The 25,064-nt window shown below is 41.8% G+C and overlaps 1 protein-coding gene across 2 annotated transcripts in view; it reads left to right on the top strand.

Annotated features, from left to right (window-relative positions):
- Positions 1–23,882, top strand: part of slc5a9 (solute carrier family 5 member 9) — a 60,511-nt gene extending 36,629 nt beyond the window's left edge. The window contains exons 7-15 of one of the 2 annotated variants that reach the window (XM_067990252.1): positions 5,181–5,386; positions 7,491–7,626; positions 8,063–8,170; positions 8,393–8,488; positions 10,884–11,034; positions 15,277–15,445; positions 16,619–16,834; positions 19,054–19,204; positions 20,331–23,882. In XM_067990252.1, coding sequence (XP_067846353.1) covers positions 5,181–5,386; positions 7,491–7,626; positions 8,063–8,170; positions 8,393–8,488; positions 10,884–11,034; positions 15,277–15,445; positions 16,619–16,834; positions 19,054–19,204; positions 20,331–20,536 — 1,439 coding nt within the window. In that variant the 3' untranslated portion in view covers positions 20,537–23,882. The remainder of the gene's footprint in view (positions 1–5,180; positions 5,387–7,490; positions 7,627–8,062; positions 8,171–8,392; positions 8,489–10,883; positions 11,035–15,276; positions 15,446–16,618; positions 16,835–19,053; positions 19,205–20,330) is intronic. The other variant, XM_067990253.1, reaches the window with a different exon arrangement.
- Positions 23,883–25,064: the final 1,182 nt, after the last annotated feature.

Below are 25,064 nucleotides of genomic sequence, written 5' to 3'. Positions count from 1 at the left end.
TATCGGGAAGACTGAAGCCATTGTCTTTGGTCTCTGCCACAAACTCCGTTCCCTAGCCATCGACTCCATCCCTCTCCCTTGTCCATCTGTGAAATTAAAATCAATAAAATATGAATTTTTAAAAAATTAGTCCATTGACAAAACGTACTCATCAGGTCCTGTATTTACAGAACTTTGATTAAACTGCGTTATTATTTGCTTTTTTGTGTGTTATCAATGCATTAAATACATTATTAATCACTATTGGGATTATGGACATTGGCTCAGGGGAACATGAAGATCCCATGCAGTGGGATTATGTCAATTTTGTAATTTTTACAGCAGCACTATTTGCTTTAAGTATTGGTATGAATAATTCAACCATTGATTAAGTGAGTGATGTGGAAAATTTATGTAAATTTGTGAAATAATCATTTACATTAAGGAAACCATGTCTAAATTGTTAATCAATCATGTTTTCGTACAAAATAAAAACTGAAAATGCTGAAAGTACCCAGTGACCTAGATTTACACCTTGGGTAAAATCTCAAGTGGAATAATGGTGGAAACACAATTTGACCCCGCCCAAGAAATCGACCGACTCGGCTGCAGTTTTTGGGATCAGACTAATTTACATATTGAAGTTGAGCTCTCAGTGCTATGAATGGCAGTAATTGGAATCGCCATTGCACGTTACTGCAAGATTGAATGGTATCCAACAGCTTATAGGGGCCCTTCCAGCTGGAATTGTTTTGCATGCCCAACAGAAACTTTCTTGTTTCAAGAATGTCTTTTGGGTCTGTGAGGTGTGGGGGAGGGCCTGGAGCCATGGGTTCAATGAACCAGATGTCATGTATGTTTAAACATACAATTCCAAAGCAAGGTGGGTACTGTGACCTGTATCAGTTGGTCACATTATGTTAGAGTTGCCAACTCTGGTTTGATGTAGCCTGGAAATTTTATCATGTGGCATATACTCACATGACATTTGATCACGTGACACCATTCGTGTGATGCTTACTCACATTACATTTGATCATGTGTCATTTGCCCACTGTTTTGCAAATGTTATTGCATTTACCTTAGTTGAGTATCTAAGTATCACCAAGACCAGAATAAAATAATTGACTTTTTGTTTTACAGTAAGATGAGTAACATAATTTATAAATCAAAGAACACCAAACAATAGAAAGATTTAAGGATAAGTAATGTTTAAATAAAAAGTACTTCTGTGATGTTTCTACAGTATCGAACGCAACGAGAAACACCAAGTAAATATCATTGATTCAACAAAAACATGATCGCCATAAGTAATTTCTAACTAAAGTTTTTGTACCATTTTATGACTTTTTACAAACACAGCAAGTTATAAAAATAATAAATAAAACCAAAATCAAACCTAATTCAATTAACTGACTCCCACACCCCACCGCTGAAGTCCAGCTTTAGGGAGGTAAGACTCAGTCCTCAGGGAGCAGTACCAAAGCTGCCTGACTCAAGTAATAAAACAGATTATACAACAGTGCACATCACAGACTGACATGAACTCTCCCTCCCCCAGTTTGTTTCTCTCTCCCTCAGTTTGTGTTGTTCTCCCTCTCCCTCCCTCCCCCAGTTTGCGTTGCTTTCTCTCTCTCTACCCAGTTTATGTTGCTCGCTCTCTCTCCTTCCCTCCCCCAATTTGTGTTGCTCGCTCTTTCTCCTCCCCTCCCCCAATTTGTGTTGCTCACTCTCTCTCCCTCCCTCCCTCTCCCAGTTTGTATTGCTCTCTCTCCCTCCTTCTCCCAGTTTGTGTTGCTCTCTCTCCCTCTCTCCACCAGTTTGTGTTGCTCTCTCTCCCTCCCTCTCCCAGTTTGTGTTGCTTGCTCTCTCCCCCAGTTTGTGTTGCTCTCTCTCCCTCCCTCTCCCAGTTTGTGTTGCTTGCTCTCTCCCCCAGTTTGTGTTGCTCTCTCTCCCTCCCTCTCCCAGTTTGTGTTGCTTGCTCTCTCTCCCAGTTTGTGTTGCTTGCTCTCTCCCCCAGTTTGTATTGCTCTCTCTCCCTCCCCCAGTTTGTGTTGTTCTCTCTCCCTCCCCCAGTTTGTGTTGCTCGCTCGCTCTCTCTCTCTCTCTCTCTCCCCCCACCAATTTGTGATCTCTCTCCCTCCCCCAGTTTGTGTTGCTCTCTCTCTCTCTCCCCCCCTCAATTTGTGATCTCTCTCCCTCCCCCAGTTTGTGTTGCTCGCTCGCTCGCTCTCTCTCTCTCTCCCCCCCTCAATTTGTGATCTCTCTCCCTCCCCCAGTGTGTGTTGCTCTCTCAGGATTACGGAGTTTCCAAGCAATAATAATTGGCCCGGATGCCGCCATCCTCACAACCGGCAATGAAGTGGTGTTTCCAAATAGTGGGGACAACGCGGTTTGGTTGCAAACCACGACAACTAGGGCACTGCGCACACAAGGACCATTTCTCCCGACTACCCTGCAGCAGCGCTCAGGAGACCAATTGCCCATTCCAGGAGACTCCCTCCCAGGGAACCCTATAATATGTGCATGGGCAGACATACTGGTCTTACAAAGAGTTTCTGTTCAGAATCTACAGAAATCAGTGAGCAGATGACATCCAAAGTGATTTTCAAGGTGTTTAAAGGCTGCAATGCTCCCCCCTCCCCCACCACCATCTCTCGGTTTCAAAATACTGCACGGCTTCTTTATGTAGTATGTGGGGCTACATCCTGCAGGGACCAACTGAAAATATAAATAGGCGGCTATGAAAATAGCTTGGCAAAGAACAGGAGTGTAGCTGCATCACTAATATACCTCTGCAGTCTTGGTACTGTAATACTGACCGGTCATTGTGTACGTCTAGTACTGCCTCTGCTTTGAAATTTCAATTTTGAATGGAGATTTCATTAGATTCTGTGACACATCAGACTTCAGTGTTTCCCACAGTCCTTCATCCCCAGCAGTATCATGGGATGGACAATATCAATAGAAATAAGTCAATGCTTTCAGCTGCAAAGGAAGTACTTTTGTTTTAAGTATTGGCACATTCTGGGGATGAATTTCCTCGGAGGTTTACTCGCGCTACTGCCATTTGTGCAGGTAAACCGTTAAACAGCGATGGAGCAGGAGAAGCTCTGAGGAAATTCAACCCCCTCTCCCAACTATTCATAAAGTGAGGTGGAAACATATGTAAATCTGTGGTGAATAACCACTTAGATTAAGGAGAGAATGTGTCAACAATTAATCAATGGTGTTCTCTGAAACTTGCGGTCATTTTAGTATCATCAATCCTTAAAGATGACGTTAACAATTCAATATTAAAGGGACATAATCCTCATTAAAAATGCTTGTCAGATCCTTTCTGATTGTTTACTGACACATGCTGTAATGACGCTAATCCTGTCCAATTGCATTACTTGCATTCAATGTCACTGGGATGAAAATAACACACAGGTCGTCCGGTTCTTCTCCTCCTTCCCTAAATAAAGCAAGTTTCATCAAACAATTTTTAAAGACAGTAGTTTCCTTTTAATGCACTGCCTAACTATATAGGGTAGATTTTATAAGTTCATGATCCAAGTGCAGGCTATACATTGAGTATTAGTTTGTGAAGGTCTGAGGGGCCCCACTGGAAAATCCTATGTGACCCGCTGACCTCCAGTTACGCAATTTTTAAAAATCTACCCTATATGGGTCCATGCAAAAAATTATAGAACAGCATTAACTGCACAGAATTTCGCCTTTTCACATTCACTCTCTCTTGCCTCTCAGTCAGCTCACCCAACATAGAATGTTGGCCTCAGTTCCCCAGGTTAGGGAAGAGAAAGTCACTCATGGTTCCTGCCTAATGCTATCTAGCTATCCTTACTGGAAATGTGCACATATGGTTCTCGGATGGGGACACAATCAGACTTGTCCTACCAACTCTCACTGTTACGGTTTACACACATATAATGGCTACGTGGATCAGGTACTGGAGGGGAACTCTTGTCTGGAACTGTCAATATTTTCAGAAGAGGAGAAGAAAGGGAAAAACTGGCAAGAAAAAAATCTAGGGTGAACAAAAGCTCACCAATATTACTGAACAAATTAAAGATTTGTTTAATACAAATTGATTATCTTCTCAACTTTACTTGAAGTTTACTCAATTTTTGTCATAAAGTGAATAAAGTTAAAGGGATTTATTCAACGGATAGTGTCTGGTCAGGTGAAAATTAAAGGGAAGTTTCAATAGGTGAAGCGTAAAGACACATTACCTTCAGAAACAAATACCTATATAGTGACATGTTCAATCATGCATCGGGTGTCATTGATTGCATCTCATCCAAGTTTTTAAAATTGAAAAATACTTTGCAAAACTTAATAATAGAAAGCACATCTTGTGTAGATATCCCAACGTTCCTCACAACAAATTAATTCCTGACACACATGGGCAAACAAAGCAGCCAATTTATACACAGTAAAATCCCATAAACTTCCATTGACATGAATAACAAGTTAATCAGCTTGTTGGATGTGAAAGACATGTTAACTAAAGGCAACAGAACTCCTTTCCTTTCAAGTGGTACCATGGGATCTGTTACATCCATCTGAACACGCAGATCAGACACCCAGGCCTTGGTTTAATATATCATCTGAAAGACAGCACCTTCAACAATGCAGTATGCCCTGAGTACTGCACTGAATTGTCAGTCTAGGTTATTTGCTCAAGAGCAGGAAAGAAGTTTGAACCCATCACCTTCTGACTCAGGTGAGAGTGCTACCAGCTGACTAATCCAACATTTGTTACACTTAATGCAGCAGTTTGTATCTGCTACACTGCCAATTTAACTCACCTGCCAATACTGGGGACTTTTTTAGTACAGGTTATTTCTGACTGTTCAAAGAATTTAGCCATCTTGAAAACTCCACAACATGATGACGCCATTTCTTAAAACCCTGTAAACTTAAATTTTTGAAATGACTAAAGGGAAAGAAGCATAATTTCAGGACTATTATGTCATAGTCCTGAAGGCTGACACAGCAAGTTATAAGAGAATTGATACGTTTCCAGAATTGTTACTGCTGTAGTTCATGATGTAAAATATATTACCAATATTAAGAATTGAAAGTATCATTCTCTTTTACTGTAACTTTAATGTACTTTTCTGGTGAAAATTCTGAATGAATTATAAAAGTCCTCATGGCATGTGGAAGTAAAATGTGAATCTTTTTGAATTCAGGTTTTAACAAAGTTGGTTGGTACTCAGGGTTGGAGGAGAAGTATTTCCAAGCAATTCCCAACGTCACTGTGGCAAACACTTCATGTCACATTCCACGTGCTGATGCTTTCCACATGTTTCGAGATCCAATCAGTGGTGACATTCCTTGGCCTGGACTCATTTTTGGTCTTACAGTGCTTGCCACATGGTGTTGGTGCACTGATCAGGTAAACCACATCAGCCTGAAGACATCAAATGGAAAATTAGCATCTGACTGTGATAACAATTGTATACTTGAAATGATTTGACCTCCATGTAGTTGGATACCTGGCAATTATTGTAGAATGTTGATTATGTGATTTTTCTTAATGGACTCTTTAAAACAATTTTCTTTTCTTCTCTCATTTTGCTAACCACCTTTTATTTTTCCTTTGTTATAGACACTCATACCCATTCATAACACCCAGACAAGGAGTTCCCTTATGTCTCTGGGAGCATAAGGACTTCCCTAAGTTTGAACGGACACGGGTGTTAGTTGTAGAGTGGGAGCACGTACTAAACAAAGGATTCTGGCATTGCATTGATCTTCATAAAACTGTTCAACTGAACCAAAGCCACCATTGATGGCGAGCTCAGATTTTCCTGTTTGTCCCACAATATTCTAATTAGGCTAGAAATTATTGTTGGTGAGAATAGCAGATGAACACTGAATGAATTTGTATTACATTTCTCTGGTATTTTAACAAGCATACATTAGACATGTTAAGCATTGCCCACTATTATTACCAACAGTAATTGCTAGCCTACTGACACTGAAATTAAGCTGCGGGATGCTAACTTGCAAATGCTTACTTCATGCATCTGAAATTTTTCTCTCTGTTATCTTAGTAGAAATGCTGACCCATTTAAAATAAATGGCTTAATGCCTCCAACAACAACAGAAAGAGAAATTTCAAACAAATCCATTAAGAGTTTGTATGTTAGTATTCCACAGTGTAATTGCAGGGCTGAAAGCAGACACAGCAAACTATCATAGAAATAATGTTTTTTAACTATCTCAATTGACTAATGTAAAAAAAAACTGCATTTATAAGGATTTTTATAAGGGAGAAAGATTTCATATGACATTTGACATTCCCTACACAATCGATTGTGCCTCCGTGAAGGGCTTTGGGATATATATTCTACGTTAAAGATGCCGGGGGCTATTTTGAAGTTGGGCGCGAAGTCGGTGGAACAGCCACTTCGTCTGTCTGTTCATGCAGGTGTGTGACCTGAGCCATTTTGAGGCCCAGTCCTCATTAACATGCCATGGCGAGCACCACTCTGTAGCTTGCCAATTTTGCGAGGGCAGGAAATCGTCCGGCTCCCACGCTGTGCTGATCGACAGTTTGGGTCTGAGAAGCGGGGTGTGATCCCTGGGGAGGCCTTGAACGGGCCAGCAGTGGGCTGGAGTTTTTTGGGGGGCCCAGGAGCAGCATACCTGCTGGTACAAATGGACATAGCGTGCACAGCACAAACTTCGCTCTTATTTACTTGAAAATTGCAATTGGGGTCCTACAACCAGCGATGGCCCCTGATTTACATATTTAAGCATCCTCCCACCTGCTTCAGGAGGACAGGCTGCTCACCTGGGCTGTAACAGCAGGTACGCTCCTCCTGGGCCCCCCAAAAAACTCCAACCCAATGCTGGCCAGTTTAAGGCCTCCCGGGGATCACACCGATCTTCCTAGACCCAACCTGTCAACCAGCTCAGCATTGGAGCCGACCGATTTCCTGCCCTCGCAGAATTGGTGAGCTGCAGCGGGATGCCACCTAGGTGCCCACAGCTCGCTATGGCATGCTAATGAGGACTGGGCCTCAAAATGGCTCAGGCCATACGCCAGTATGAACAGGCGGGCGAAGTGGCTGCTCCACCAACTTTGAAAATAGCCCTTGGCATCTTTAACATAGAATATATGTTCCAAGTTGGTTCACGGAGGCACAATCAATTGTGTAGAAAATGTCAAATGACATATGAAATCTAACTCACTTAGATATCTAACGTTTTTTTTACATTAGTGAATTGAGATAGTTGAAAAGCTTTATTTCAGGCCCGCCTGAAAGTTGCATCATGTGGACCTTGGACATCCAAGAGGGAGCCAAGGTGCCCCCGATCTTCAGTTGCTGGCCGCCCATTTTTCAGACAAGAATCGGGTGGCTGGCAGTTGAAAATTACCCCCACCATATAAATGCAAGTTGTTGTTGTTGTTAATGGACTCAAATGAGATGATAATTATAAGACAGCCTTCGAAATGATTTCATTTATTTGCAGTTGTCTCTTTTAAATAGGTAATAGTACAGAGGTCCCTTTCAGCAAAAAATCTTTCTCATGCTAAAGGAGGATCAATTTTGGGAGGTTACCTGAAGATGTTGCCCATGTTCTTTGTTGTTTGGCCGGGTATGATTAGTAGAGCACTGTATCCAGGTATGTACAAAATTGGTGTGAATGTGTTTAAAAGGAACATGAGGCTTTGCTTTGAAACCATCATTCAAACAATTTCAGCCTATAACCCTTAGTTTGCATAGAAAGATCAAGTAAAGATTAAAATGTTGTTCTCGTGATGTCTATGTTGTCAATCTGTATTAGCAAAGTGATAGAGGGACGAGTAACAGTGTTTTAATTTGATCCATATTAGATAGAAAATTCTTGTATGCTTTCAAGATGAAATAACAGGGAATAATCAGTAAGCGCTCTGAAAATAGCACAGCTGTGGATATCTGTGACAAACTCACAACACAAATAGGGTTGAGGGTTGCATTTATGTTGTAATTTGTTTTAAGAGTTAAAGAATGCATTTACCTGAATTGTGTAATTACTGACTTTATTTTCTTTGGTATAAATTTAAATTTAACATTTCCAGATCAGGTGGGCTGTGTGGATCCTGATGTCTGTCAGTCAGTCTGTGGATCCAGAGTAGGATGTTCAAACATTGCATACCCCAAATTGATAGTGGAACTTATGCCTATAGGTGAGACTGTGCATTTATTCTTATCTATTAGCTTGAGAAATGTATATTTATTAGCAATGAGACTATTCTTTTTTCCCTTATCTACTGCTTGGTGTATATTATCTCATGCTGGGCCTATCCACAAGAAGGCTGGTTGAAACAGTCAGATATTATTACGAAACAGTCTCATAGTTAATTTATTTCATATCACATTTCTAAAGGTTATTTTCTTCTACCTTCTAGTTACTCACCATGCAAGCGAGGTACCAATTTTCCAGCAGAGATCAGGCAAACCATTCTCAGGCCAATGTGACTTTGTAACTCACTGTGAGATCGGTGGTACAGTGTGATTTGCCTTTCCTTTTTCTCTGTGCAGTGAGCTGCCCAGCCGCCATTCAGGTCCTTTTCATGGGTATAGAACTTATGAAATCACTGCATTCCAATGGGAAGTTTTCCTTTTTATTTCGATTTTTGGGAAATCTCAAAAGGATTAATTAATTTTCTACCACCTACAATCTTAAAAATCAAGGCTCTAAATATCAGGGACCAATGACCAAAATCAGAGATTCATTAGGGGTAGTTTTAACTCCCCTCGCCCTGTGGAAATGGGGCAGAGCGGGAGTTACAATGGAGCTGGACCATTTCCCCTCCATTGCACCCTGCAGCCATTTCAACACTGCTGTTTTTTTGGGCGTCTGAGGTGCCCACCTGACTCAGACAGGGGCGTCATATATTTCTGCCAATCGGGGTCCCCTGACGGCATTTTAACTGCCAACTGAGCAGGACGCCCCATTCAGTGAAAGCTGGTTTGCAGGAAGAAGAGGGACCAGGAGGAGCAGGATTGCTCCAGATAAAACAAAGAAAGTCTAGGCCCCGCTGCCCGGGCTCCCCTCCTCCCACTCATGAAACCCTGCGACTGACCTGAGGGCCAGCGGTCCGCCTGTGGGCTGTCCGATCTTCAACTGCCTGCAGCCGGCCAGCTGTCTCTTTCTGCCCATTCCGAATGGCAATTGGCCAGCGGGATGTCAATCAGGCCCAGCCGTTAAAATCGCCCAATTGGCTTTCTGCCTAGGAGTTAAAATTTCCCCTTTTATTTTACTATACACAGTATCATTCCTATCCAAATAACCTCATATATCCATTTTTAGTATTATTATTTGTGCACTTGAAATAGATTTCAGTCTGATACATGTTTGATTGTTTTGTCACTATGTACCATCAAAATACAATGACATGTTAATCTCCCTGAGAACTGAGAAACATTTGCTTTATGCCCCAAATCCTGTAACTCCAAAAATCAGCCTTTGACCCAAAAGTTTTAGGTTGGGAGGATATTCTAAAATTTGGGAATGCTGCTCCAAATTTGGGCGAGGATAGAAATTTACATTATAGGGATTTCTGGGTTTCGAGCCAGAATTTCTGGATGTTGGCTGCCTCTCCACCACCACCCCACCACCACCCCCTCCACCACCACCCCACACCACCACCCCACCCACCACCACCCCCACCACCACCCCACCCACCACCACCACCCCCTCCACCACCACCCCACCCACCACCACCCCCACCACCACCACCCCACCCACCACCACCACCCCCTCCACCACCACCCCACACCACCACCCCACCCACCACCACCCCACCCACCACCACCCCCACCACCACCACCACCCCCACCACCACCACCCCACCCACCACCAACACCCCACCGCACCCTCACCACCACCACCACCCCACCCACCACCACCACCACACCACCCCACCGCCCCCCCCTCCACCACCACCACCCCACCCCACCGCCCCCCCCTCCACCACCATCACCCCACCCCACTGACCCCCCCTCCACCACCACCACCCCACCCCACCACCCCACCCACCACCACCCCCACCACCACCACCACCCCCACCACCACCACCCCCACCACCACCACCCCCTCCACCACCACCCCCACCACCACCACCCCACCCCACCACCCCACCCACCACCACCACCCCACCCACCACCACCACCCCACCCACCACCACCACCCCACCGCACCCTCACCACCACCACCACCCCACCCACCACCACCACCACACCACCCCACCGCCCCCCCCTCCACCACCACCACCCCACCCCACCACCCCCCCCTCCACCACCACCACCCCACCCCACTGACCCCCCCTCCACCAACACCACCCCACCCCACCGCACCCCCCCACCAACACCACCCCACCCCACCGTGCCCCCACCACCATCACCCCACCCCACCGCCCCCCCTCCACCAACACCACCCCACCCCACCACGCCCCCACCACAACCCCACCCCATCGCCCCCCCTCCACCAACACCACCCTACCCCACCGTGCCCCCACCACCACCACCCCACCCCACCGCCCCCCCCACCACCACCACCCCACCCCACTGCCCCCCCTCCACCACCACCACCCCACCCCACCGCCCCCCCTCCACCACCACCACCCCACCCCACCGCCCCCCCTCCACCATCACCCCCCACCACCCCACCCCACCACCACCACCACCCCACCCCACCTCACCACCCCCCCACCACCACCATCACCATCACCCCAACCCACCACCACCCCACCCCACCCCACCCCCCCACCCCACCTCACTGCCCCCCCACCCCACCCCACCAGCACCCCACCCCACCACCACCACCACCACCCCACCCCAGCAAAGAGACTATCTTAAATATGATTGCTTTTATTTTCTTTGTTTATTTTGAACCAGGCCTGAGGGGGCTGATGATAGCAGTACTGATGGCTGCTTTAATGAGTTCACTCACCTCAATCTTTAACAGCAGCAGCACACTCTTCACCATGGATATCTGGCAGCGAATCCGCAGAAACGCCACCGAACAGGAGCTGATGATTGTTGGCAGGTACTTTCACATTTCAACAGGACTGATAACAAAAAACAGAGTTTACAGGGGGCGATTTTCATTTCCCTTCCGCCCCATTTTTTGGTAGTGTGACGAAGGTGGAATGAAATTAAAGAAATAAAAAAAATCACCAACTTACCGCACCGCCGGAGGCCCATCCATCATGTGTGCCAGTGGGAGCTTCATTACCATATTCAAAAGGGCTTGTGTGGAAGGGCCCCAGAGGTATGATGGACACTGAACTTGCCACCCAGGCGTAAAACTGACATTGCGGATCGGTTGCCCATTATAGAAACCATCTGATTTTCATTTCCAGCAGAAGCATGCCAGGGAGGTCTTCATAGTATCATAGTAAATACAGCACAGGAGGAGGTCATTCAGCCATCGTGCCTGTGCCAGCTCTTCGAAAGAGCTATCCAATTAGTTCCATTCCTCTGCTCTTTCCCCATAGTCCTGTAAAATTTTTCCCTTCAAGTATTTATCTAATTCCCCTTTGAATACTATTATTGAATCTGCTTCTACCACCCTTTCAGGCAGTACATTCCAGATCATTACAACTCATTGCATAAAAAAATGTTTCCTCTTGTCGCCTCTGGTTCTTTTGCTGATCACCTTAAATCTGTGTCCTCTTTTTTACCGACCCTTCTGCCACTGGAAACAGTTTCTCCTTATTTACTCTATCAAAATCATTCATGATTTTGAACACCTCTATCAAATCTCCCCTTAACCTTCCCTGTTCTAAGGAGAACAACCCCAGCTTCTCCAATCTTTCCACATTACTGAAGTCCCTCATCCTTGATACCATTCTCGTAAATCTCTTCTGCACCCTCTTCCTAAAGTGTGGTGCCCAGATTTGAACACAATATTCCAGCTGAGGCCTAACCAGTGTTTTATAAAGATTTAGCATAACTTCCTTGCTTTTGAACTCAATGCCTCTATTAATAAAGCCCAGGATCCCATATGCTTTTTAACAGCCTTCTCAACTTGTCCTGCCACCTTCAAAGATTTGTGTATATGCACCTCCAGGTCTCTCTGTTCCTGCACCCCCTTTAAAATTGTACCATTTAGTTTATATTGCCTCTCCTCATTCGTCCTACCAAAATGTATCACTTCATACTTCTCTGCATTAAATTTCATCTGCCGTGTGTCTGCCCATTTCCCCAGTCTATGTCCTCCTGAAGTTTGTTACTATCCTCCACATTGTTTACTACATTTCCGAGTTTTGTATCATCTGCAAACTTAGAATTTATACCATCCATACCCAAGTCCAGGTAATTAATATATATCAAAAAGAGCAGTGGTCCTAATACTGACCCCTGGGGAACACCACTGTATACTTCCCTCCAATCAACCGTTCACCACTGTTTTCTGTCCCTTAGCCAATTTTGTATCTTGCTGCCAGAGGGTTGCTCTCTTCTCTTCTGTCTTCACTTCCGCCCCAACATCTGCAGAGAGGTTAATGAACCTCACTTTGGCAAACTTTTTGGTAGAGGCTCCTCTTTCCAATAACAGCTGTGCTAGCAGGCATCACAATGAGACGTAAATGCCTGTCTAATCCTTGTGCTGGAAGGTTCTTAAGAAGCATCCCAATCACATGCTTTACATGGTATTGCATGAAAGAAGGCCTGTCAGGGTGATCAGGAGCTAGCGTTGCTTGTTTGGCTGTACCTATCAAGATGTGGGCTCTGGAAAAGCCACCTGGAAATGACTGTGATAACCTGTCTTGTCAGTGTCCAGATCAGCAGAGGGGAAAATGCTGAGCTCCACCATCTGCTGCAAGGTCACCAGCGGTGACCATACAGCATAGAGCTTGCTCTAAAACTTGGCTTCAGTTTCTCACAGGCATGCTGCAGTGCTGACCTATGGGATGGTGCCATAGAGTGCTACAGGTGCAAATACTCCTTGCAAGCATCTGATGCAAGAGCTATCAAAGAGAAGGCCAAGTGTTGGGCTGTACCGTCACTTGTCTGCAGACTCATGCCTGCACTTACAGATCCCTTACCCTTCAACCTGACCTGCCACTTAGACCATAAGACCATAAGAGATAGGAGCAGGAGTAGGCCATTCAGCCCCTCGAGCCTGCTCCGCCATTCAATGAGATAATGGCTGATCAGATTTTTACCACAACTCCACTTTCCCACCTTTTCCCCATATCCTTTGACTCCCTTGCTGATCAAAAATTTGTCTAACTCAGCCTTGAATGTATTCAATGACTCAGCCTCCACACCTTTTTGGGGTAAAGAATTCCAAAGATTCATGACCCTCTGAGAGAAGAAATTCCTCCTCATTTCCGTCTTAAACGGGCGACCCCTTATTCTGAGACTATGCCCCTAGTTTTAGATTCCCTCATGAGGGGTAACATCCTCTCAGCATCTACCCTATTGAGTCCCCTCAGAATCATGAATGTTTCAATAAGATCTCCTCTCATTCTTCTAAACTCTAATGAGTATAGACCCAACCTGTTCAATCTTTCCTCATAAGACAACCCTTCCATACCTGGAATCTAGTGAATCTTCTCTGAACTGTCTCCAATGCAAGTATGTCCTTCCTTAAATAAGGGCACCAGAACTGTACGCAGTACTCCAGATGTGGTCTCACCAGCACCCTGTACAGTTGTAGCATGACTTCCTGCTTTTACTCCATCCCCCTAGAAATAAAGGCCAATATTCCGTTTGCCTTCCGGATTACCTGCTGCACCTGTATGTTGACTTTTTGTGTTTCATGTACGAGGACATCCAGATCCACTTCTAAATCCTTTGCCCATTCAGCCTTGGTAAAGGTTGCTGATGGATTGAGATGTCTTTTAATGCTATAAAGAACTCCGATTTAAATATATTAATGAGGCTCACCTGTTTCAGGTGGGAGTGCTGGGCGTCTACTTCAAGGCTCCTCCAAAATTGCAACAGGCGCGAAGAAGGTGGGAAGTTGGCAATAAGTTTTATTTTTCCCATTTGCACCTCGCTACCGCCGCATTTTTTAGCGTGAACAGGGCAGTAGCGAGATGAAATTCAGCCCCTTGGTTATATTGCAGCTTTTATATTGATGTGTTTCAAATACCACATTGCAGGCAGAAACAAAGCAAACTTCAGCATAACTTGGCCATAGAATGAAACTTTCTGTTGCTTAGACTTAGGTAGGTGTGTGTGTGTGTGTGGTGGGGAGAGTGTCAGGGAGGAAATTGAATACATCCAGTGAGCATCTGCCTGAAAAGTAAAGTACATTTTTCATTGTTTATACATGCACCTTACGTTTACTCTTCGTCTCATACTTATTTTATAACTTTTGTCCATTTCTACACTAAGTTACTCACATGTATTTGTAGATTAATTTTCTTCTTCTGGTTTACGCACATGCAGTTCATGCAAGTAGCTTCTGTAAATATAGAATATTCTGAGGACACACACTCAGAGACATCTGAAGCACACCTTGTGATGTTGTTCTAATTTATAGCAGTTATTAGTCGCATGCTCAGACATATGCTTACCTCTGTCTATAGCATACGGCTTCCACTGTTTCTGCCTGTAGTCCTGTGTTGTAGCTTCACCAGGTTGGCACCTCATTTTCAGGTATGCCTGGTGCTGCTCCCAACAGCAGGTTTCCTTCCCTAAAGGACATTAATGAACCAATTGGGTTTTTATGACAATCCAACAGCATCATGGTCACTTTAATGATACCAGCTTTCTATTCCAGATTTATTTATTTTAACTGAATTTAAATTCAGTCCATTTTCCATATACTTATTCTGTGAAGTGCCTTGAGATTTTTTTTTACTTTAAAGGTATATATAAATGGAAGTTGTTGTTGTACATCTCTCGCACTCTGGTTAATACGATTGTTTAGGAATTTATGGAGAATTATTTGTGCAAAAGGAAAGGCATATGTCCAGTCAGTTATAAAGGTCTTGTAGTTTTCAAAAACTCCATAACTGCAGGAATGAGGAGCACCCTTATTAATTAACTGATTTACTCCACTGGCCTGTTTGCTTGTAATAATGGAAAGATCTCCTGAATGCTTTTGTCATTACTGGAAAGTGTCTATAATTAAAGAAGGTGGTTGGTGGACAGATAAGAATCAACACTGAGAGCTTACAGTTATCTTATGCAACCCCTGACCTTTGCAGACAATGAGCTTAAATGTTGTTTCTCATTATTTATCATAGTTATCCTCCCCAGCAGTTGGAAATAAGGGCATTTTAATGATTTCTTTTCTCATGCTTGTGCATTAATTTTTTTCTTTTGGCAGGATATTTATTATTTTCCTAGTTGCCATCAGTATAGTGTGGATCCCTATTATCCAGACCGCTAACAGTGGCCAGCTCTTTGACTACATTCAGTCTATTACCAGTTACCTAGCACCGCCAATCACCATGCTTTTCATTATGGCAGTATTCTGGAAGAGAGTCAATGAGCCGGTAAGAACCAGTACCAGTGAGAGCTGTTACAATTCTGATTACTGTCATTTAATACCCCATTAATGTTGAAAATATGCTGAAGATAGCCTCAAATCTTTCTGGATGATGTCTTTCAAAATATATAAATGCAAAGTGTTTTACAAAAGATTCTGTGTATTTGATTCACTCAAAAATAATCCATGCTGCTGAAGGGGCACTTTTCATTCAGCAGAAAAGTACTGTACTTAGAATAGTTTCAAATCAGCATTGTTCTCCACCCCACTTGCTGGGATACAATCCCATGGGCTCTGGCAGCCCATCAGTAGTACAGCCAAGTGGCTATTCTTCATATACAAGTATAGACATTATTGGAAGGATATTTGATGTGGGGGTATTATTGTCAAGCCCAATCCTGTTTTTAATCAACTTCTACAAGTACATATTTTCCAATAGGTGTCACTGAAAAGTGATCAAGACCCTGGCTGCTTTTTCCCTCTCTAGCCTGGGGACATTGAGCCTAAGTGTGGTGGCTCCATCATCACACCAGTTGAGATTATGGATACTTCATCCAATTTCTCTTTTATGTGCTGTCAGTTTCCAAGTAGGCAGAACGGTATCTAAAAAACATATGACCTAAAATACAGCTAGATTACATACAGATCAGCTAAAAGACTCTTGTGGCTAGTTAGAAGCATAGGTTTTACCATTGTTTACCTATGACACAGTCTAACACATGCAGACCTAAGTCAGCAGTAGGCTTTCTCCCACAGAATTATCCAAAGGATTAAATATCTGGCATATCTTGATATCGTCAGTGACACAGTGGATTGACAATATTAGTGCTGATAGCATTGAAAAGGGAAAACGTGAGTATAGCAAATTTCAGGGTCATTGACTTAAAGCCCATTCTGGCCTGCAAAACAGGAAAATTTCTATTTGTAACTAAAGTGAAAGATTAGTACCATCAAAAACGGCAGATTGTATACAGCTGCATTCCTAGTATAAAAGAATATGACACGGTTATCTGATATAAACTCATATAAAGAAATACATTTCTGCACTGTAGAGTGTTCTAAGTTACTCCCCTGAAGGGCTGTAAGTGTTATACCTGGATTATGAATTGTCTTTTGTTGGGAACTGATATGTAGTAAAAGCACGGGGACATCATTGGGACCTTTTTTTATTATGTCACAGGGTGCTTTCTGGGGCCTGATAGTAGGGCTGGCTGTGGGTGCTGTTCGAATGATCATGGAGTTTGTTTATGAAGTGCCATCATGTGGTGAAGAGGATAAAAGGCCTGCCCTCCTCAAGGACGTGCATTACCTTTACTTTGCTTTGATCCTATGTGGAATAAGTGCAATTGTTATCACTGTCGTCAGCCTAACAACTCCAGCAATCCAGGAAGAAAATGTAAGTAACAGGCATTCAGCATTTTATCAACCCTTTGAAGAAACTGCATCTGATTTTTTTGGTGTCTGTATGTAAAATTGGCTTTTCTACTACTGGAAAAGTATTCATCGCTCTTACCTAGAACTCTCTTAAGGTTTTTCTTTAAAGGAATCTGGATTTGTTGTTCATAAAATCTATTTATGCAATACATGCAGCCAATAAAAACATGAACTAACCTTGTAATTTCATTCTTAGTTTGTAGTCTTCCTACCTCCTGTCTGCCCGCTTTTAAAACCAAACTCTGGCATCAGCTAAACACTACTTTTGACTGATCTCCTCTACTACACTTTTTAACCTTGGTGTCCAGCATTATGAGCCTACACTTAAATTTCTCTATTAGAAGGAAACAAATTTGTTCTACATATGTGATAGATAACACGATGATCAGGATTACCTATGCCTCAATGGTACTAGCAGAGATTTATGGCATAATTATCTCAGCGGCTATGAAGAAAAGGATTCATGGAGCTGACTTGAGTCAATCCATTCCACTGTGAAATGAGGATGGGATTTGATTTGATATCAAAACCAAAAGATGTTAAATATGTTTTAAAATCAGACTTTAGCCGCTGCACAGAACAGAAGCAATATATGTATATATCTAAAATCATGGAGCTAAAATAGCTCTTTAACTCCATGACTGTAATGCTCCATTTTTCTTTGTTCTTTATATATGGAACAATTTCTGTATTCCACAGCAGGAATTGCTCCATATGTAAAGAACTAATCCAGGGAACTATAGACTAACTAGCTTAATGTCAGTAGTACGATAGATACTGTCTTTGCTAAAAGATGAGCTAACAAAACATCTCAAGATGGAGAATATAATAAAATTTAGTCAGCATGGATTTCTAAAAGGAGCACCATGTTTAACCAATCTTATTGAATGTTTTGAAATAACAGAAAGAGTAGACAAGGGCAATGGAGTGGATGTGGTATACATGGACTTTCAGAAGGGCTTCAATAAGGTGCCACATAAGAGACTCATGACAAAGGTCAGGACATGTGGAGTCAGGGGCCAGGTAGGAGAATAGATTGAAACTTGGCTACAAAATAGAAAACAGAGGGTGGCAGTTAAGGGAAGTTTCTCGGACTGGCAGAAAGTGGGAAGGAGTGTCTGCAGTGATCCGTGCTTGGACCACTGTTATTCACCATATACATAAATGATTTGGACTCAGAAACTGGAGGTATGGTGTCGAAATTTACAGATAATACTAAAATTGAGGGAATAGCTACTAATATGGAAGACTGCACCAAAATACAGGAAGACATAAACAGGCTTGCAGAGTGGGCGGATAAATGGCAAATGAAATTCAATATGGCGAAGTGTGAGGTAGTTCAATTTCATGGGAGGAATAAGGAGGCTATATATTCCTCGGAAGGTAAAAAACTAAATGGGGTAGAGGAGCAAAGAGATCTGGGAATATAGATGTACAAATCGCTACAAGTAACAACACAAGTTGATAAGGCCATATAAAGTGCAAACAAAGTCCTGGGGTTTATTTCTAGAGGAATAGAATACAAAAACAATGAAACATCAGTTTTTATTCAAAAACATCAGTCTCCCATGAATCATATATGTTGGTTGTCTGGCAACATTCTGAATATTTGTGGGGTATGCTTCAAGTTATTTAGGTTGTGCTCTCTCTGGGCTCCACGTAGACAAGGTACAATTTATGTTACTGGTTCTGAGACAAATATGAATAAAAATATCATTACATGTTGGCAAACAGGGAGTTGAGTTTAATTGTTTTGGCTGCAAAAACTCTGTTTGCTTTACACATGTTTGCAGGGTACCCATATATTCTACCTCCACTCAAGTTGTGTACAGGCTGTAACCATCATAAATCCAAAACACAAGATTTCACCTATGAGTGAATTGTAAGTGGGGCAGAGCCGCAGAAATTTACTTTTTAAGATTTTATTTACATAGGCTCTGCTGCTGCAAACAGCTGTACTCTTTCTTTTATCCCCTCATCTAACCCAGGGACAAAACGGTTTCTTTATTTTACAGCATCATATGTGGCCAGTATTTCGCCAATTAAATTCCAGCACACAAGTGAATCAGTCTTTTTACTATTGTATAATGTTGACAACAAAAAAGAAACAGTGCATGAATAGTTTATTGAAGTCTGTGTAGTTCAGAGAGTAAATGATTGTATTATTTTATATTTCCAAAGCTGATGCGATTAACATGGTGGACTAGACACAGCAAAGCTTCTAAGAGTGACATGGATGATTCCAGGAGCCAGCCAAAGACAGTTGCCAAATCTGTCGAGAGTAATGGTGAAACGCTATCTATTACGGAGAGTGATGGACTACAAGAAACAGGTGATGAGTTTCTGAAATGGGCCGATATTGATGGTAGTGTCACATGCTAGCTATTGGCTATGGTAGTAGTGGTTCGTCCAGTGATTCCAATCCAAAGAGGACGTGTATCCTCTGCTAAATGATCTGCAAATGTCAGTGATCTGCCATTGAAGTCATCTGCTTGTCAGCCAGGAAATTCGCTATAGCAAAAGGAAGCGACTGAGAAGAGGGAAGGAGGTCTGGATCAAAAAGTATAAAGGTTGAAAAATGGAAAACAGTAAGGAATATTGTCGACTGTTACAGGAAGTAGGGAATAAAAGACTGCGCCGTAAAATATTGCGAGGTAACTCGCTGAAAGTATGAGTTGATAATGCAAGGGCAATGGGGCATCTGGGACCTTGGTGAACAGTGGGACAAGAGTGTATCTCCTTAACCAGTGAGATTTAAGGATTGTGAAAGAAACAGAGGAACGACAGAGAAGCAGGGTTAATTAGAGTAGGTGAATTAGAGTCAAATCAGGTTCAGAAAGGGAAATAAACAGAGGGAAAGAAAGATGAGATTAATAGAGAAAAAGAGATAGAAAGGAAAAGTCCCAAAAAAATTAAATTTAAAATTTGACATTTTTAAAATCTCTAACAACAATTTACTACGTGCAGGAATGAGATTGAACAGTTTAAATTGTTCCCATTCTGGGCCAGAGAGGTCGATTGGCATTGCATTGACAATTATCACATCGTTAAAAAGGTACTTACGCTTTAAGGTCCAGTCCTAACTTTCTGCAGCGAGTTTAATGGGCAATTAATGTGCAAATCCGGCAAGTTCTTAAAAATAGGGAGGCTAAGGGCAAGATGCTATTTGTGCGAAGCAAACGACGGAGTGGTGTAAATTGACCAGCAATTTCTGGAGATTCGCAACTCACGGTGCATCACTTAATCCCCTGAATTTGCTGGCTGATTTGTGCATTAATAACAGCATGTGTCGTTAACACACCATTATTTTTCCAGCAAGATTATTGTTGACCCCCCCAAAAATGTGGTCATTCTTCATTGCATTCCTTTTGAGAAATGTAACTCCAGCGTTGCTTGTTTATCGCAGTTGAAGCTGTTTATTCCATTTAATTTTGCTGTGCTTACTTCTGTTGAAACAGTGGAACTTTCCTGGTGGAAGAAAACATGTTTTTGTCTCTGTGGCCTGTCTGTACAGCAGAAACCTGAACTCACAGAAGAAGAAAAGGACGTCATACAGAAAAGGTTAACCAGCATTGAAGAGGACCCTTTGTGGCAAAATGTGTGCAACATAAATGCTTTAATCCTGTTGGCAATTAATGTCTTCTGCTGGGGATACTTTGGATAAGAAGAGCTCTTGGGATCCAAGTTATTGCAGGATTTGTTTTGTATCTCATTGTTTGTATGTATATTTGTAACAATAGGTTATACCAACACTTATATACGTGTTAACACTTGTATTACTGATAGGTGCAGTTAACTGTCGTCTCACTGTTCCAGATAGTTTTGTAAGTTTTCAGCTGACACATTGCTGAAATAAACACTAACATTGCAATAATAAAGCTACTGTAATGTCAGGAGTAGCTCAATTAAAGTAATACTTACCCTCTGGAGCAGAAACATATTTTCATTTTGCTAAATTTCAAATTTAGTTTCATCCATTTCGTTCAAAAAAATGTTTGAGTTGTGAAATAATATTTACTAAAGAAAGAAAACAGAAGAACCAACAGAATGTAGGTTGTTGCATGTGGTGGAGATGTGGATACGTTGCAGGAGTCCATGATCCTGCAAGAAGTTCATTAGGCCTTGCAGAACACCTTGGAGAGTGTGGCAGTCCAGGACATGCCTGCAGCAACAAGGCGTCAGGAGATTCTGAGGTTCAGAGTGGCAGTTACAACTGCTATGATAGATTCCTAGCAAGAGACATTTAACAGCTTAGGGATTTCAGGACTTATTTGGGACTATTTAGTTTAATCTCATGCCACCTGAGCCATGCCCAGCAGCAGTAGGCTGCAAGGAGTGGTAGTGGATGTCACTGTCTCTCAGAATAGTGACACTGATGTACCATCCTTCTGGCCCCCTCTGATGTCAACATATGAGCGACCTTTATGCCAGTGACAGCAATGTTTACAAGTGCAAGTTAGGTACAGCCAGAAGCTGGTCCATCAGGGCCAGCAATATCATTGATTCTTCGGAGAATTTAATGGAAATGTCTCACCCACCCTCTTTTGAACCTTTTGCCACTCAGGGAGAACCACATAGAAGTAAGAGATTAGGAACACACATTAGTAAGAAGGTAAGTACAAGGAGTATACGTGACTTTTTGCAATTAGTAAAATTGATATTTGTTAGCCAAAGTATGTGTACACTATGATGCTGGAGTAGTTTTGTGAAGGAAAATCCAGACTTAAAAGACTCTCACCCAGGGAAGATCTTCTAAAATGGTCTAGCGGGCTTTCAGTTTGATTTAGGTAGCAAGTTATGTCAAGTGGAATCTCAAACCAGATATCTTCTAATATGATTAAACAGCATCTTGTCGACACATTCTTAAAGAATGGCAAAGAAACAGATGCCTTCCAAGTGACCTTATTCACCAAGTGACTTTCCTTTAAATGTGAAATCTTTGAAAGGTTTTGTGAGTAATACTTTCACCTTTAGTACACTTTCATTTGTGCAATCTTTTTAAGTACTCACCCTAGCCCCACAATTGATTTATTCCAGTTGTGTATAACAGTAATAAATGCAACTGCCCATTCTTTTTTTTAACTAATGGTTTTCAAAGAATTTCCTAACTGGATGTTTGGCCAGCAATAATATTATTTCATTATTATCTTCATGAGTCAGGTTGTGATTAATAAAGTAAACTTATTACAAATAGAAATGTAATGGAGTCTGGTTAGTAATTATTTTATTGATCGCTATCATGATGTGATCAATAAGATAAACTTATTGTGGCCAAAACAAAGCTAAGCAAGCTAAATTCATGAATAGCTTTGCTGTAAATTTTAATGGAATCTGATGCATCACTTGGATCAGCAATGCACACCCCTTCCATCAGCACAAATTCATCTCGAGTGTTGCTGAGTCAGTGGTTAGCAGGAGCTGAGCTGCATTAGGGACTCGCATTCATATTTGCCAACTATTAATACATTATGGTGTTTAACTTTCCATAGTATTCCCACAGTAGTAAAAGTACTTGCATTGTAAAAACTGCTATGGTTCTTATGAATCTAACAGTCCAGCATCATCCAGAGGATGGAACCAGCTTCAGAGGGTGTACATCACTTAAGTGAGATAGTACAATAAGCAGTTTTATAGGACTATTCATAAATGCCAAATTGAGTTTCAAAAATGCATTTCCCTTAATGTTCCTGAAATGTCTTAATCGAAATTCAGGTATAATCCTTGCATTATATTTTGCAGTTTTATTGCATGAACAAAATCAATAAATGAAAAATTCCTAATAGATTTAGGGCAGGAATTTCCTCAGAGCTGTTGCCACTCCGCCACCATTACTTCGCCAGATATTGTATTAACTGCTTAACCTGGTTGTTTATAATAAATCAGAGGAGGCAACCTAAAAGTAGGGGAATATTTAGAAAACAGTGGAAACAATATGATTAGCTCCAATGTTAAAGGAAAAAACATTCAAGGATAAGGGCATTTGACTGAAAAAAAGATTAAAATGGTACTTTCACAGATTAAATGAAAGGGAAAATTGCCAAATAGAACCATTGATCAGCAATGAGAATTACGTAAACAATAGTTGGAAAGGCTACAAATCAGTTATATTTCAGTGTGACATTTTGGAATTTTTACCTAAATGGCCTGAAAGAGATTTTGTTTTGATTCATGTTATATAAGAGCATCATGGGTGAATTAGTATGGGGAGCTACAGTGAGGGAGAGAGAGTGAGAAAGTGCCGTATGCGGACAGGGTGATTGAGGCCGACCTTCAAGTCTGAGACAGCTCTGTGAAAAACAGACAGCTTGAGGAAGATAAAGTACAATAGCAGAATCAAATGAAGTTGGGGTAGATGTAATTACTGTATTCCTGTAGATTTGGGTTTAGATAATAGAATCTTAAATGAAACTTATATCACATGACATTAGCACTATACAAATCAAAATTGTCAAGTTTAGCATGGTACAGACCAGTCTAAGTATAATGGAAAAGTACGGGGAGAAGCTCAAAGGCAGTAACTTTCAGTAAGAGATAAGAGATGGGGTCTCATGGCTAACAGTTTCGCACCAAAAGTAGTCAAGTAAGATATTGCAGAATTGGACAAATCTGATTTGAGTCAGTTTTCGGACAACGAGATAACACATGTTGGCACCGTTACATCATATCTTATGACCAAAAGTAGGTGTATTATGGTAAATGTATAATGCAATGTATCTTCTGGGGGTACTTGTGATCAAGATTTGGCCTGGGTTGGTAACACTCGATTCCCAATGGGTATCCTATGTGTAAGTGATAGCAACTCCAAAAGTGCTGCACTCCTTCAGTTGAGCTTATGTGGTTGAGTCCTGGAGTGAGGCTTGAACCCAAGACCTTTTGACTCAGAGGTGAGAGTACTATCACTGAGTCAATGCTGAAACCTTATAGCTAAAATAGTTTCCAGCTTTTTTAAAAATGTTGAATTGATAATTTAGACTGATGTAAAAAGTTCTGAATAAATACAATTAAATATGTATTACATTTTAAAGCTATTTTATTTTTTAAAAGTTCATTTAGTGTAATATCTAAACTTTAGTTACCTATTACGATTACAAACTACAATAGCGCAGAACTGTTATGGGAATATAGTACAACTTTCAACTGCAAAACAATTTATTGCAATTACTTGGCAAGCACCAGTCCACAGGCTGGCTGGTATATGCATATTTTATATCCATAGCCTGTTATTGTAGCGGGTTCAGCACTCCTCTAACAGTGCTGCAAGCTTGGGGTTTACAAGAGCAGCAGTTGAATATTGATAGCTGTTTCACAAACTTAGTGGAAAACTGATAGAGTCTACTTTCCCTAATATAAAATGGACTTCCCGATAGTGTTGGCGAAAGTCTGGAATAATTTAAGAACCAATTAGATGCTGCACGAATGAAGACGGACCAAATGGCCTCCTCATAAAAAAGCATCATCACTGGTGGGGTAACCAGCAGTGTTGCACTGAAACCGTGCAGGTATCCTATGTCTGAAGAAAATGACACAGCTCTGACGAATGGACTAATTGACTAATGAAGACAATTAAAATGCCATTTTGTAAATTTTAACAAATCAAGCATGTATTTAACATTTTTTTATTATTATTAATACTATTGCAGATCAAAGGCAAATTGGACAAAATGTTACACATGAAGTTACCTTGTTTTTTTAAAGTTTGTTTAAGTGCAGAACAAAAAGAAAGCCTTAATGGTGTAAATTGAGCTTTCATGCTGCACTGCAAAACTAATTGGAAACAGTTTTGTCAGCACACTAACATCTGCTGTGTGGTTACCTAGAGCTTTCCATTTTCCCTCCTCTGGGCTCTGGCATGCATCATTCCTGATTGTTTTTTAAGCAGGAGAAGCATAGAAGGCAATAACCCTCATCACCCAAACATGCTGCATCTCTGAATTAACTCATAGGCTATGCTTAAACAGGTTTGCTAATAAGACTGATTTCTTCAACTACTAAGAACAGAGCATAGAATGATAGCAAACAAAAGCATTTGCTGGCCTTACAGAAACTTGCTCAACTATGCTTCTTAGTAAGTATCTTAAAAAGGTTGTCTGCTAAGCTTTAGTGAGAAGCATGACCTGAAAGACATGCTGACATTGACAAGTTTCAGATGGAAGCAACTATGGAGTAAATTGCGTCTGCAAAACGTTTGCTCA

The sequence above is a fragment of the Heptranchias perlo genome, chromosome 9 (genome assembly GCF_035084215.1).
Source record: "Heptranchias perlo isolate sHepPer1 chromosome 9, sHepPer1.hap1, whole genome shotgun sequence".
Classification (NCBI taxonomy): domain Eukaryota; kingdom Metazoa; phylum Chordata; class Chondrichthyes; order Hexanchiformes; family Hexanchidae; genus Heptranchias; species Heptranchias perlo.
The sequence above is the reverse complement of the archived record's forward strand: the minus strand, read 5'-3'. Positions and strand labels throughout refer to the sequence as shown.